This window comes from Dicentrarchus labrax, unplaced genomic scaffold (genome assembly GCF_905237075.1).
Source record: "Dicentrarchus labrax unplaced genomic scaffold, dlabrax2021, whole genome shotgun sequence".
NCBI lineage: Eukaryota > Metazoa > Chordata > Actinopteri > Moronidae > Dicentrarchus > Dicentrarchus labrax.
Window position 1 is genome coordinate 10,359,691 of NW_026136715.1, and position 15,276 is coordinate 10,374,966.

At 41.1% G+C, this 15,276-nt stretch overlaps 1 protein-coding gene across 2 annotated transcripts; it reads left to right on the forward strand.

The window, feature by feature from the left end:
• Window positions 1-630: 630 nt before the first annotated feature.
• On the forward strand, window positions 631-9,889 carry slc6a1a (solute carrier family 6 member 1a). 2 transcript variants are annotated; one of them, XM_051425721.1, is made up of 15 exons: window positions 631-962; window positions 2,002-2,386; window positions 2,641-2,772; window positions 2,961-3,061; window positions 3,228-3,337; window positions 3,497-3,629; window positions 4,287-4,421; window positions 4,520-4,623; window positions 5,268-5,392; window positions 5,582-5,694; window positions 6,343-6,474; window positions 6,708-6,810; window positions 7,084-7,184; window positions 7,349-7,516; window positions 7,644-9,889. In XM_051425721.1, exons 2-15 carry the CDS (start codon window positions 2,155-2,157, stop codon window positions 8,088-8,090), a joined length of 2,136 nt encoding a protein of 711 aa, XP_051281681.1. In that variant the 5' UTR covers window positions 631-962; window positions 2,002-2,154; the 3' UTR covers window positions 8,091-9,889. The 2 variants fall into 2 exon arrangements, with proteins under 2 accessions (XP_051281681.1, XP_051281682.1); XM_051425722.1 differs by lacking the exon at window positions 631-962 and adding an exon at window positions 1,277-1,438.
• The last annotated feature ends 5,387 nt before the right edge of the window (window positions 9,890-15,276 follow it).

A 15,276-nucleotide genomic window follows, 5' to 3' on the forward strand; every position in this document is an offset into this window, starting at 1 on the left:
TTTGGACGATTACAGGCAGAGTTAGACAACCAGCCAATGTTCCCTCCCTTTATTGACGGGCTCCCTTTATCATAATTTGCCAGATTTGCAGACATCCGCTGACTGGCCTCACCTTCCAAATATACGCGTTTGGACCTGATAATGCTGCTTTTATTACCCTCCATATGTTTCCATTATTCACCTCGACCATACATTTTGTTACTGGAGGGGAGGGAGGGGGTCTTTTTGTAGGGGGGTGGGGGGGGGCATGTTTTGTGTTGCTGGGCGCAGAGGCAATTCTCTTTAAACAGTTGAAACCTAAAGGTGTTTGAGGGAAACAACCTTTTTTTTTTTCCTTTTTAAAAAGCCCCAAAACTGAACAATATCTATGACTTTGAAATGGGGATTGTCTTCATTTTCAGCCAGTTTGTATGAATGACAAAACTTGCTTGCCTGTCTATGGGAAGTCATGGCAAAACAAGCAACCGTGAATACCTCATTGGTATTAAATAACATGGGGGGGAGAGTAAAACAATTTGAAATATTAAAAACAAACACAATGCAAGTGCGATGTCAGTGCAGCCTATAGATGAGGATGAAGAGGAGGAGGAGGGGGGGGGCGACTTTGAGATGACATTGAGGCTGTGTAGATGGGAGTTGAGTCTCTGGTTGTTGATGTTAGACAGTCGCACAAGGCGAAGCGGCTGTGCTCCGTGTTGATTCAGCCTCCTCCTCCTCCTCCTCCTCCTCTTCCTCCTCTTCCTCCTCCTGGTCTTCAGCACTGCTCCCCGCTGGACAGCTCCTGCTTGGACACCTCTAACGCTGCATGGTCCCTTTAAGTCTTTTAATGGAAGTAAAATCTATTTATGTTCCAAGAAATACTGGGAGTTTACAACTTCATCCACAGGAGGAATCTACGGATACCTCGTTTCGAGATTTGTGGCAGGCAGCGTATCCTCGGCGGCACAGATCACAGATTCATTGTGAGTAAACTGGGTGCTGAATTCTCTCGCCTGTCTGTGCGTGTGTGCGTGTTTGAACCCTCATGCAAACGAGTCTGGTTAATGCATGATTCTTTTTTTTTTTTGCAGCGTTGGTGAGTGTGATTAATCTGTGAATGAGACTGTCAATATGTTGCTGGGGGTCAATTTAATGACTGCATGATGCGCTCTGCACCTACACGCTGTAGCCAATTAAATGCAGAATTGATTGCTGTTTGCCAGTCTATTGGATGGTGCAAATGTGGAGACACATTCTCGTGCGTTTTAATAACGCGTTTGGTTCTCAATTAATCGGATACATTGGGGTGGCTATTTGTGCAGCCTGATGCGTAAAGCTTTTACGCATTGGACATCCCTTTGTCTCCACTGTGCGTTTTGAGTTCCAGTTTGTTTGAGACCTCTCTGTATCCCTGCTGCTTGCAATTCTGTATGTGGATAACTGTTTGGAGAATCTGCAGGTGGTAATTGGTGGACTTCATTGTGCTTAATTCTCATAGGCTATTTGCTATTGCTACGGTGCGTCTTGCGCTTGAAGTGCATGTTTTGGATCGTGTAATTTGTCTCGAAGTTTTTCTTTTTTCGTTGATGTTAGGTGATATCAATTTGCGTTTTCTTTTTTGTGGCTTATTCTATTGCATACTTTGTTTGAGCTATCGTGTGTGCTGGTCTGGTTTTGGCTGCTGTTCATTTACGCGCAATCTGTCGTATGTGTTTTAGTTATGGGAGCAAGTCCAACATGACTTTGCCATCGATGTTTTTTTTTTTTTTTTTTGCTGTTTGTTGAGTCTTGATATGAATGAAAATTTTGTCAGTGTGCCAAATGTCCATGAGATGCTTTAGTCTGCGTTTTTGAATGCACCTTTCAGTAAAACTGTGTTTGTTTGAATTTAATTGATATTGTTTTTATTGTACCTGCGGAGGAGTCAATGAATGTATTGCAAAAAAATGTGTCCATATTTGCTTCACAAACATTTTCAGCGCCTCCTGAAAAACCGACCAAATGCTCTATTCACGATTCCAGGTTAACGGCGACTGACGAGCCGTGTGTGCACAGGCTTCGATCTCCAGACATTTGGTCCAAAGGTTAGGTCTAAAAACCGCGAAGCTGCTGTCTACGTGGACTGGTGCTGAAGCCTCCCGTCCGACTGCCAGGACCTCTGCCAAATCCAGAGACATGGCGACGAACGGCACCAAAACGGATGGACAAGTCACAGAACTGAACGAGGTGGCCACTAATAATGACAAGCCCAAGTCACTGGACGTGAAACCCGAAAAGCAGAAAAAGGAATTGCCTGATAGAGAAACATGGGCGGGAAAATTTGATTTTCTCCTGTCGTGTGTGGGTTATGCAATTGGACTGGGAAACGTATGGAGATTTCCCTATCTCTGTGGAAAAAACGGTGGAGGTAAACATTATTTTCACAGCTAATTTAAGACAAACTGCACGGCCCATTCAGCTCCACGATGCACATAGTCGAGCATACCTAATTGAGCGTGTCGATTACATGAATAGAATGAATATCACCCACATTTGCAACCCTAATTAATTGACGCTGTGCTGTGGTTTTTAAGTAATGCGTCAGTGCAGTTTTAGCCCAAGATTGGTCTTTTTTTCCTTTTTTTTTTAAATGTATAACTCGATCTACTTTTATCCATCCAGGAGCCTTCTTGATTCCCTATTTTTTGACTCTCATATTTGCTGGGGTCCCCTTGTTTCTACTGGAAACCTCCCTTGGTCAATACACCTCAATTGGAGGGCTTGGTGTGTGGAAACTGGCTCCTATGTTTAAAGGTATACCTCACTTCAACTAAATATTTCTGGACAATTGTGTTTTTATATCAGGCCTGACTTTAAAAATAAAAAAAGGTGTTTGGTGCTTTAATAGAAATAATTTTGACTATCAGGATTTATGGAGGCCACATTACACACATATCCAATGATAATTTTACTACACTGCCTAATTCATTTCTGTATGATAGGTGTGGGCCTTGCAGCAGCTGTCCTGTCCTTCTGGCTTAACATTTACTACATTGTAATCATTGCTTGGGCCATTTACTACCTGTACAACTCCTTCACCACTGTAAGTATTACACGGTGTACTCACAAGATTCATAAAGCCTATACCAGCCTAGGGTCAAGGTTGTTGTATCAGTTCATGACAAATTGTAGCGTATAATACCTGTAAGAAATATAAAACCCCCTTAATGTGTCAAGGAGGAAAAACAACTGCAATTTTTATTTTACAGGAACTTCCATGGAGCTCATGTAACAATCCATGGAACACAGATAAATGTTATACAAACCACTCGATTCCAGATACCACCAATCTCACCAGTGCAGTGATGGAGTTTTGGGAGTAAGATATTGACTGCTTTCTCTTGCTTGCACAACAGCAGAGCTTTAAAGTATCCTGCATGCATCCCCGAGATAGGCTACATAAAAGACAGCCTCCTTCGCTGCATGCTTATTTCTCTGTGTGTTTAATAGTCTTGTTGTTGCTCGCTCTGACTTACAGGCGCAACATGCATGAAATGACCGATGGCTTGGAAAAACCAGGCCAAATTCGAGTGCCACTAGCCATAACACTGGCCATCGCCTGGGTCCTTGTGTACTTCTGTATCTGGAAAGGGGTTGGCTGGACAGGGAAGGTAAGACGTTTGCCAGATTTGGGTTTCCAAGACCTTATATGCTATGCTGGTTCCCAATCAGGAGTAGTATGTGACAGCTATGCAATATTAACGAGTCTAATATCACCTCATCAATCATTTAGATTGCAGTCAGGATTGTCTAGATTTAAAATAAGAGAAGCGACATCAAACACTCGTATTCACTAATCCTACTCTGCCTCATGGTGGCTCCTCTAATTCCAATTCTCCTGACACAGTGTCTATACTGAGTGTGGATTCATGATAGGAGGAGCAACAAACAGCCATACACTACAATCTGGTTTTTCACTTGGAGCAGTTTCCCTCCCTTGTGGTGCCACATTTTGAAAGTCTAGTGCATCACGTGACCATGGCAAATAAAATTTGTTTTGGTCACAAAATATCCCCATCCCCCCTGCCCATTTTGCTCGCAAAATGCTTGCACAGTGTTGTGAATGCACACAAGCATTCAGAGTGAAGCTGCAGTGATTTCTTTGCTGAATATTTGGTCTGGAAGAGACTGAAGAAAATAAATCTAGTAAATTTTAGGAAGATATCTGAATAGTGGGTGAATTCCAAATTTACAAATTCTGTATCATTATAAATTTACTTAAGATGTAATTGGTGTCATCCTTCTGATAACTGTCTCACATTTTATAGGTTGTTTACTTCTCTGCTACATATCCCTACTTCATGCTGTTCATTCTCTTCATCCGTGGGGTGACTCTACCAGGAGCTAGAGAGGGAATTCTGTTCTATATCACCCCTGACTTTCAAAAACTCAAAGAATCGGAGGTAATGGCATATTATCGCATGATTCATACTTATGTACCGCATGACTGAGTGAGCAGAGCTTGGCCTCACGCAGCTAAATGCTTGTGTTTCTTTGTCAGGTATGGCTGGATGCAGCTACCCAGATCTTTTTCTCCTATGGATTGGGACTGGGGTCACTTATAGCTCTAGGCAGCTATAACCCTTTCAATAACAATGTTTACAGGTAAGACTGGTGATAATTCATGAATAGAGATAATCTATGAGACAGAGACAGAGGATGCTGCTAAATTTCATATATCAGAGCAAACTGTAATAGCTAAAGATGGCAGTAATTAAATTGTTGCTATTCTACTATATTATAAGCCTGTATTAAAGACCTTATTCAAGGATATTTAGTAAGAGCCCTTAAATGGTCTTATTAATGTGAGTTCCTGGCATGAATATAATAACAAGCTAAAGAGAAGGCTATTTCTTGCTGTCGGTGTGCGTGCTGGAAGAAAAAAAAAGCATGATTGAAAAGCTTAAGTGTTTTCATCAGTTACATAAAAAATATGTTGCATTCATTTTGTGTCCTTGTTTCAAATAGACCTATCTTTCTACATCTATATCTATGACAAAATAGGAGAATTTCTATTAGTCCTTAAATTAAATGTGTTAATTTCTGTCATTAACAGTAATAAATGTGTATTGGCCAAACATCTGTATGATCAAATCAAATCATTGATGCATTCTCATAGCTACTCTTTCAGAACTCAGTGTCCCCTGTGTGGATTGGTTTAAGGAAGGCTTAATACAGAAAAAAACAAAACAAAAACAAGTCAACTTAAATCTTTGACAACAAGCCTATTTTATGTTTCCTCTCCCCAGAGACTCTATCATTGTGTGCTGCATCAACTCATGTACCAGCATGTTTGCTGGCTTTGTAATCTTCTCTATTGTTGGCTTCATGGCACATGTGACAAAAAGAGACATTGCCGACGTAGCAGCTTCAGGTAACTACGGATTGCATATATTCCTTTTTCTATAATGATTCTGTCTCTGCACAAAAATGTGCACTGTCATATACTGACTGCTAAACAAAGCTTTAGTCATCAGTTCTGTGTGAATGTGTGTGTTTGCAGTCATATCAGAGTGATATGAGAAGAACCCTGATGAAATATTATTTCCTATTTACTATCCAGGTCCTGGCTTAGCTTTTCTGGCCTACCCGGAGGCAGTAACCCAGTTGCCTGTGTCTCCTCTCTGGGCCATTCTGTTCTTCTCCATGCTGCTCATGCTGGGGATAGACAGCCAGGTAAGGGGCTTGTAGATGATCTGCTCATGGGCTGACCTAAATATTTTAAATGCAGGTACATATCATGCAGCTCACCCCTGCTCTCTGCATGATAAGCATGCAATTTGCTTCTTGTGGACAGATATAGCTGAGCTTTGACATCAGCTGTCAAGTCTTTTTAATGCAACTTTATCACCTCCATTTGCCCGCAGGTTTCACTGTCTGGGTTTCTTTCTTTTGGGTATATCTGGGTTCAAATAAGGCCACAGAGACTAGAAAAAAGCGTACATGCCGTCATGACCACCAGCACTTCAAAGTAAAAGACATAAATTATAACTATTTCTAAATGTCACAGCAACTGAGCTTTTGCATAACAGAGCTATTACCAAAATGGCCTCCAAGAAGTGGATGCTTGGTCATTCAGAAGATTACGTTAGTGTTTTTGTCCCATGGTTTGGTGCACACTCCAATTCTTTGTCATTTCTCATCATCAGTCAGCCTAACTACTATAATAAAATGTCCTTGGTGAAGAATACATTTAGCAAAATATTCACTGACCTCTACATGCTACAACAAAACGATAAATGTACTGTACATATAATGCAAACTATGCAAATAGTGCACAAATTCACACTTATGCTTAATTGTTTCTATGATTCTGTCCTTCAGTTCTGCACTGTTGAAGGCTTCATCACTGCTCTGGTGGATGAGTTTCCCAGAGCTCTTAGGGGTAGACGAGAGCTCTTCATCGCAGTTGTCTGTCTGGTGTCCTATCTGATTGGACTTTCAAACATCACACAGGTACAGCAGTGCAGATCCCTTATGTTACCACTATTAATGGCATGAGATTAAACCAATGAGTGACTGTGTTGAAAGATGTAATTCAAAGATTACAAGTAAAGTCCATGCATCTACGCAGTGGACAGGAGGCTATTTAAATTTTGACTTGTTCTCTAAATGGCATCAAATACAATACTAAAATATGCAGATACAATACTTTTTTTAATAACACTTGTCATTTTTTCTGTGACCAGGGTGGAATCTATGTGTTCAAACTGTTTGACTACTACTCTGCCAGTGGAATGTGTCTGCTGTTCTTGGTGTTCTTTGAATGCATCTCCATATCCTGGTGCTACGGTGTGTATCATAAATGTCTCATGCAATATAGAATAAATGGATATATAATAAATGGAGGTAGTGAAACATTACATATATAAATGGTAAGGGTAAATATGAAGGTTAGAAAATGTCACACCTATCCAGAGATATTTGCGCAGCTTCAAATGCCTCAAGGTCATGAGCACTCATGTGTTCCACCTCACCATCCTCATCAACATGCATGGCAGACCAGCAGCAAATTGAAATAAATTGGATATGAATATTTTGATCATGGATTCATTTGTCTCGCAGGTGTGAACAAGTTCTACGACAACATCCAGGAGATGATTGGCTACAAGCCTTGTATATGGTGGAAGCTCTGCTGGGTCGTGTTCACCCCTCTCATTGTCGGTGTGAGTAGTCTGAACTAATACAACAGTACATCTAAAGTCATGACATGAAAAATGAAACAATAAATAAAGTCAATATTACCTGCCTGCAGCCATGTCAGGCTGAGACAGTGCTGCCTCTAGTCAGTGGCTGTCAGGATGCATAAAGCGTCTAATGTCTCCCACAGGGGGTGTTCTTGTTCAGCGCCATTCAAATGGTTCCCCTTAAAATGGGAGACTACGTATTCCCGAGCTGGGGTCAGGGAGTGGGCTGGCTCATGGCGATGTCCTCCATGGTTCTCATACCAGGATACATGATCTATATGTATCTCGGACTCAAGGGTACTTACAAAGAGGTAAGAGGGGAATCGTCTGTTGGGTTTGTTAGGTAACAGGTTTTGCTAGCTTGTGTTGCCAGATTTTTCTATTCTTTAACCTAACATACCCCTTCTCTTATGTAACTGTGTTGTGTTTCTCTCACAGCGACTTCGGATAATGCTTCAGCCTCCTGCAGTTGTCAGACGGCCTCAGGAGAATGGACCCGAGCAGCAAGCGGAAACCAACACCGCCAACCTATCCAGCCCTGCCAATCTAGCCAATCCTGCTAGCCCTGCCAACCCAGCTCCCGCAAACCCTTCCAGCCCCACCACTCCGGCTCCTGTCAACTCAACCAGCCCCGTGGCCCCCGCTAACCCGGCTCCTCCACCAGCAAATCCAGCCACCGCTACTAGCCCAGTGAACCCGGCAACTAGTCCCACCACCACCATCACCACCACCACCAACACCACAGCCAGTCCGGCAAACCCCACCACCACAACTGTTAGCCCAACCAGCCCACCACCCAACCCAACTAGCCCAACGGAGTCTGTTAACCCCCCGAACCCAACAAGCCCAACCTCTAACCTGACCAATGCAGAGGCCAACGTGTAGACAACAAAGAAACCCTCATGGAGCATGTAGACAAAAGAGAACATTACAAAGGACTTCCAAGATTTTAATTGATTCACCTACCTCCAGGGGCAATATGTGATCAAAACAGATTTTCAAACCATGTTTAATTTTTCTGCATTTGTAAAACCAAGCCAATGATGTCTTATTGTTGGTTTGCATCCTGAAAACAATATCAAAGACTGTTAGTGTTCACAAATACAACCATAAATCTGAATAAAAAAATGTAAACATACTGTGTAATACTGTGAGAAAAGAAAAAAATATAGAGATATAGATTAGAGATTTGTTGAATATCTTCATGAATCAAGTAAATACCGTGTGAATATAGTAGATGAAGTAGTGAACAAAATTGACATCATTGAGAGTGCAAGGGATGGCGTCAATTTTATTGTGGATGTTTACTAAACCTCACACAGTTGTCTCTTTTCCAAACGTTGCACTCTGTGAGGTAAACTACAGGCCAACGAGGAGCTCTGAGTAAGCACAATGCCAATAAGAAGTTCACGTTTAGGAGCTCTGGAGCAAACCAGTATTTGTTGCAAAAGATTTTGTGTGTGAGAGAGACTGTTATTTTTCCTTCCTTTTTTTTCAGTAGAAAAAAGGGAAAACTTTTATGTGATCGAAACATTTTTAGAATTATTTTTAGGATGTTTTATACTATATGTGTTGTGATGGAGGACCAAAATCAATAGGCAGACAAAAGCAAAAACTATGCCATTTAGTGTTAGGTTGGCAAAGCACAAGGTACAAAGAAGTACGAAAAAAAAGCACAGGGTTAGAAAAATGATTTACAAACATCGACTATCCCTTAATGCTGACAGTCAATCCTGTTTACGTTTTGCATGCTTTCCTCAGGAACATCAGTGAAAAATTTCTGAAATGTCTCCTGACAAACAAAAAAAAAATAGAAGAACAGAGAGGGCCTTAAGCCAATACACCAATTTCCACTAAGCCATAGTCTGTTTACATGACTGGGCAGAACTACAAAATACAACTTTGTATGCTAGCACAAAAACCTGGACCAACTCTGTGTTAAAGTACAGTCATTATTTTTTCTTTATGTGTAATGATCAGTCATAGTTTGATCAATATGTATTCAGCAATACATATGTAGATGTATAAGTGCAGGCCAGTAAGCAAGTGGTCTGTTTCTCATATTGTTTATGTTGTCTTTGCTTTACTAGTGAAAAGCACAAAGCTTTAATTTCCCCAGACTTTTGCCATGGCGTGTTAGGACAATGTTAGTTTGCTTCTATGGCAGCTACTGTGAAAGGCATCTGGTTGAACAGAACATGTTTACTTTGAAAAGCAAAACAACTGAGCGAAAATGTGAAATGGCTACAGTTCATGTCCTGTGAATTTTGTATAAAGTTACTCTACCACAGTTTTCTCTGGAACTTTGTTGTAAAACTGTACTGTGTAAAACATGTAACTGTGAATGTCTGTATTACATTGGAAGTTATTGTCTAAATGTTGAAAAAATGGAGTTGCTGTTTTCTGCAATAATATTTTGATCACAGAAGCTAAAGCACATATCTTACAGAAATATACGAAATGATGATGACAATGAAGATACTGACGATTATATTAAAAATAGAAACTATGTCTAGTAAAACAATATTGTTTTGTATATTTTTAACTGTCTCACTGCCTAATGTAAAACATAATATAAACATGATATGTATCTAAATGGTGTCACATGATAAAGCACGATTGTTATGTTATACAAACAGAAAAAAGACTGAAAAAATAAAGAATTATAGAAAATATAAATACAATACATGCCTGGCATATGTCCCTTATAGAATGTGTGTTTAAAGTAGCAGCCCCGTTGCTTTTCAACACTGTTATAAGGAAATTAGGTCAACCCCACTATCCTATCAAAAGATGTATGCAGCTGCTGAATCCTCATGTAGTAACTGGCTATTGTTCCCTCTCATGTAGATAAACCCTGTTGTTGTCCATAGAGTATTTCAAGTCAGTAGATAAAGGAAAATAAATGTGAGACCAACACTAGTATAAGCAGTGATTAAGTGAAAAAAAAAAACATAGAGTTGTATAGCTGGATTAATTTTTGAGTTAGAAGGAGATCAGGTGGGACGTGCAAATTAAACAAAACCTTTCTTCAGTATTGGGTGAAGATGACATCTAGCTTAACATTACCATGGGGGTAAGAAAAAAAAGGAACATCAAAATAGAATGAGAGAAAAATGTCTGAAGCCCTTCCATGTGGTTTATTGAGTGTCAGAAACACAAGCTGATACAGAGAGAGGCCTCGGCAAGAAAAACATCACCATAGAACAGCTCTTGCCCCGGGGCCTGGCGTGCCCACCCGCCCCATCTCCCCAACCTCTTATGGCTCTGTGTGTATCTATTTGTGTGTGTATGTGTGTGTGTGTGTGTGTGTGTGTGTGCCTTTTCTCCCCCACCTCCTGCAGTTGCTGCTTCCATTAGCTTCCAGTGTGATAAAAGAGACAGCACCAGCTGACACCACCACAATGACTCGCCATGGATAAAAGAATGAGATGTCCCCTCTAGTAGCTTGTGGCAAAGTATGTGTGTGTGTGTGTGTGTGTGTGTGTGTGTGTGTGTGTGTGTGTGTGCGTGTGTGTGTGTTTGTAAGAGGGAGACAGAGACAGAGAGAGGTTAGGGACAGAAAGCTATGTGTTTGAGTGGACTGGGGTTTGAATAATGCCCCTAATGGCAGCTTGTATAAACTAGCCCCTGATGGATGACTTACTAGCCTCCTTTATTCCCAGTTGTGTAATTTAGCATCATTACCTATGAAAACCAGTCACCACCGAGACAACCCAAACTGATGTCTTACGTCCACAAGAGCCATAGATCATCATTTTCGGCAGGGGAGGACGGGAGGAGGAAGCTCTTGATTAGTTGGGAGCAATCTAGCAGAACACAATTAGTCTTATGCTAGGGCCAACAATTTTCAGCAGCTTCAGCAGTGATGGATTGAACTTTAAAATTTTTTTTTTTATTAACAATACTTACACACAATAATACAGACAAAGGGGGGGGGAATCTGGGCTTTAGCAAGGTTCAAAATATGTGCTTTCCATTTTTCTACCAGGACATACAAATATTTGACCTATTTCTGAACTTCCTTCTTTTTTCCCCCTCCTTGACCAATAACTTGCTGACATCCCAGTGTTCTGTGACCCATCGATTGTGTGACCTGATTAGGAATATTAGCTGCATTGCTCACTCCAGATGTTTTATCATAGTGACATACTGTGTGTGTCACCAAAAATGGTCCCTTCATACTATTCCGATACTTCGAAATATTTAGCTGATAGCTGTTAAACAAAAATTGTAACCCTATAATATTGGGATTTGGTCACAAATTTTGATAGCCATGGTGGCAGAAACTGGTGTATAGGTCTGTCTTTAAAGCACTAACAATTCACCTGTGAATACTTGGTCAGTCCATCAACATTTTTCCAAAACTGACCCCCTAGCGTCACTGAATCTGACAGGGTGTGTGTAACACCCATTTCCATGATCTTACAGCAGTGACGACGGCATCAAACTTGGTGCTGATGTCCAAACAACTTGGATCAGTTTTAATGCATTTTATTATTCTGTTTTAATTTTGTCAACCAGCATATACTGTAAATTAACTTGACCGTAATCTGACATTCCATTAGGTATGTATATGTATATGTATATGTATATGAATATGTATATGTAACAGCAGTATAAACATTAATTGATATAGATGGCATTAATTAATGTGATACTATTTTTTTTATATGGAGAGTCACTGGGCTTATCAGCTCCATTTTGTGGCCAGGATCTGAGCAAGGGGACATTGTTTGGTGTTTAGCATTTCTTGGCACTCTCTGTCGCGAGCCTATTTTTAAAGTTAAAAAGTGCTTGCAGTGTGGCCGCGAGAGAGGACACTGAAGTAGCAAACTGGTGATCCATGATGCTTTTATGAAAGGATGACAGAACGCTACAGCTTATAAACTCACACAGGCTGCAATGATTAATCTGCATAGCCCACTTAGAGCAAGAAAAAACTAATTCTGCTGTGAAGATGAAAAGGCTGATAATTATGTTTATACTTTCTCTGTTTTTAACCCCAGTGCCAAAGGATTTTCTTAATCGTAACGCCCTATTGGGTTATGTGGTTGTGGGTCACCGAACCTGCATATTTTTGATGTGGATTTTCTGTGATCATTTGTGACATTTTTTCTTCTGATGCGTTTGGTTTGCCCCAGACGTCTGTCTGAGGTACACTCACCCGAGAATTCAAAGCAAATACATTAATGAATAACTAATCTTTGCAGATGCATGAATCTACATATCAATGTAATCAGAGGATGTTGTGTGCATGGCTATTTCCAGCAGAGGGGCTGAGAGGATGTCAAGCATGCAAAGCCTCTCTGCATATATGCTAATTGGGCTCCATTTTCCAATCTGAATATGAACCTTGCTGAAATTAACTTGTTTACCAGTTCACTTTTAAGGGACCAAAGCGTCTTTATGCACATGCACACAAACTGCATTGGTGGTTACATATTCAGCCTATGTTGATGCCGTGCAGCTGGGTGAGATCTGAGATTATTGGGTGCGCTCTGGGACATGTGAAATCGTGGATTCCTGATGATTTTGCTATTTGGTGATGTGTTCTCGTGACACAGCAAATATTGCGGTTATTTCAGGCAGCGAAGCTCGGAGGCAAGCGGAGCATATGATTTCTGTACAGATGCAAATATCAGATTCTGAAGCTCATACCAAAGAGGTTACCCTGTCACAAATCATAAGGGCTTATCACACTCGGTGTAGGAATATCTATGGGTTTGAATGTATAAATCCCCCTCTACTGGAATTTATACAAACCCCTCAAAAAGGGCTTCAATTTACATTATATTGCCCTCCCCCCATTTTGGCAGCTCATAAACCTACAATATCATGTGGGGAAACCTGTACCTGTCTGCCCCATCTGGTGTCTAATGTAAATATTTTACTGTTTGAATTTCTCCACAGTTGTTCTATACAAACAACGGTACAGTTTTCCCGTATAATCAAAAAGGGGGATAGAATTTTCAGTCAAGGAATATTGGAAAAAAGCAGCTGTGATTAAAATGAATCTCTGTAAGTGAGAGTGAAATTAAAGTCACAATAAAGGGGACAATTTTAGCTAATGAAGAGACTGTCCCCTGCTACTTTCAGTTTGCTGTAGCGCTTCTTGTCTTTTGTCACAGCTTATAACATCTCCCCAATGTGCCAGAGGCTTATGGGGGAGTCATTGTAGATTACTGCCTGGGTCAAACGCTGAATGCAAATCAGGCCGAGGAACAGGCGAAGTGAAACACTGAAAAAAGAATCAGTGTTGCAGGAAATATCTAGAAAAGAAAGATTTTTTTTTATTCTCATACTATAAATTTGTCATATACTCTAAATTTCAAGTGTGTTTTTGCATGTGTGTGTGTGCATATATTCAAGGATTCTAAAAGAAGAAGAAGAAGAATATCTAAACCAATGAATTCCAACCTACTATTTTCAGAGGCGGCCAATTTACAGGACTGAATAGCTCATGCCAAACGTAAGCCATGGGGAGAAATTCCACATGGTGAGCAAGACATGTTACTCTGCCTGGATGTCACGCACAGTGGGGTGCTCTGGATGATCTTGTGCCCTGATGTGAAGCTAGTGGGAGGAAGGGCTAGCTCTCCAGTGAAGCTCCTCTAATGGCTTCCTCCTGGATTCCCTGCCCAAAGGGTTTCAGACCCTGTGCTCTACCCTGGGCCTCTTTAGGCTGTGGGACTTTGATAATAGCTGACAAATGAAAAACTCTGCCGACATCAAATGGAGTTATTTGTTTCCCCGCTGTTACACAGAAATGACAACAGAAGAAACACACACTGTGCTCCACTGAATTTCATTATTATGCAGCTAATCTCATGGAACTTAACCCACACCGACGAACAATGATGCACCTTCGAGCACCTGTGTGTGTGTGTGTGTGTGTGTGTGTGTGTGTGTGTGTGTGTGTACAGTCTGTGCAAATGATGTGAACTTGTACATGCATGTAGTGTGTCTGTGCGTACAGTTGCATCTGCATAAATGGATGCATGCACATTGTATGAATGCTTGTGTTTATGTGAGTATTTGTGCATGGATTTACTGTACGTGTACACATACTCCTGTTTAGTGTAAAGACAGGACCAGGCAGCTGCTCCAGGCACAGCTTTAGTAAAGACCTGCATTCTAAATAAATTCTGTCAGTTTACGCCAGCACACACTTAACACTTCACTCCTCAGGACATTGGCTGAGTCTCCTCAGTTTATTACAGCTGCAAACTGAAAGGAAGGTGGAAGGTAAGGTGCAGGTGATTAAGAAAGTTCATGACATTAAACTATTGTCCTTTTATAGAAAATAAACACGTTGGAAACCAGAGCCAGCCCCTGCTCTTGGTAATGGTTTTAATCACTGACAAATGATATATTGTAGGCATGAATCACAATTTCATTGTCTTTGTGTTTGTGTGCGTTGATTTGATGGTTTTCGGCACATCGTTATATGCAAATGTGACCAAGTGACCTCCACACGTGCTTTGCGTGCATTATCCCTACTGTTTCATGACATTTTCACTCCTGTAGTTATGTCCTTGACTGCACATTATGACTGCACAGAATAGGACACAGATATTCAAGCCAACCCACATGCACAAATACGAACCAAAAACTGCGACAAACACGAGACAAGTACAGTGCTATGCTCTAGGAGACATTCTGAAGGCATGTTAAGATGCAGTTTACTCATTTTGACAAATAGAAAACACACGGGAAACTTTTATAGAAGCACTGTCGTATGCAAACAAGCTCATTCATTCCCTGTCTGTCTCACTCGCTTCCTTAAACAACATACACACACTCAGGCACACACAATGATTAAGAGGTCTGAGGGCCTTCAAGGCACACTTGGACTTGGGACTGCAGTGATTCATAGCTATGATGTTGTGCAGGCTTTCTATTCTGATCTGTCAGAGGTTTGGGAACTGTGCTCACTGATGAGTGAGCCGGACCAGGCAGGACCACAGCGGCCTGCCCAGTCTGTCCTTCCTCCTCCTCAGGCACCTCAGCTCTGCTGTCTCCCTACCCTGAACTAAACAGTGACAGGTAAGACGCCCTGAGAGCAGCC

What these genes read in the sequence shown, in the direction of transcription:
- slc6a1a (XM_051425721.1), top strand. Translation starts at nt 2,155, where the DNA reads ATGGCGACGAACGGCACCAAAACGGATGGACAAGTCACAGAACTGAAC. An exon ending in TGTACAACTCCTTCACCACT is followed by an intron (nt 3,062 to 3,227) that starts GTAAGTATTACA and finishes TTTATTTTACAG; the next exon opens with GAACTTCCATGGAGCTCATG. An exon ending in TGCCGACGTAGCAGCTTCAG is followed by an intron (nt 5,393 to 5,581) that starts GTAACTACGGAT and finishes TTTACTATCCAG; the next exon opens with GTCCTGGCTTAGCTTTTCTG.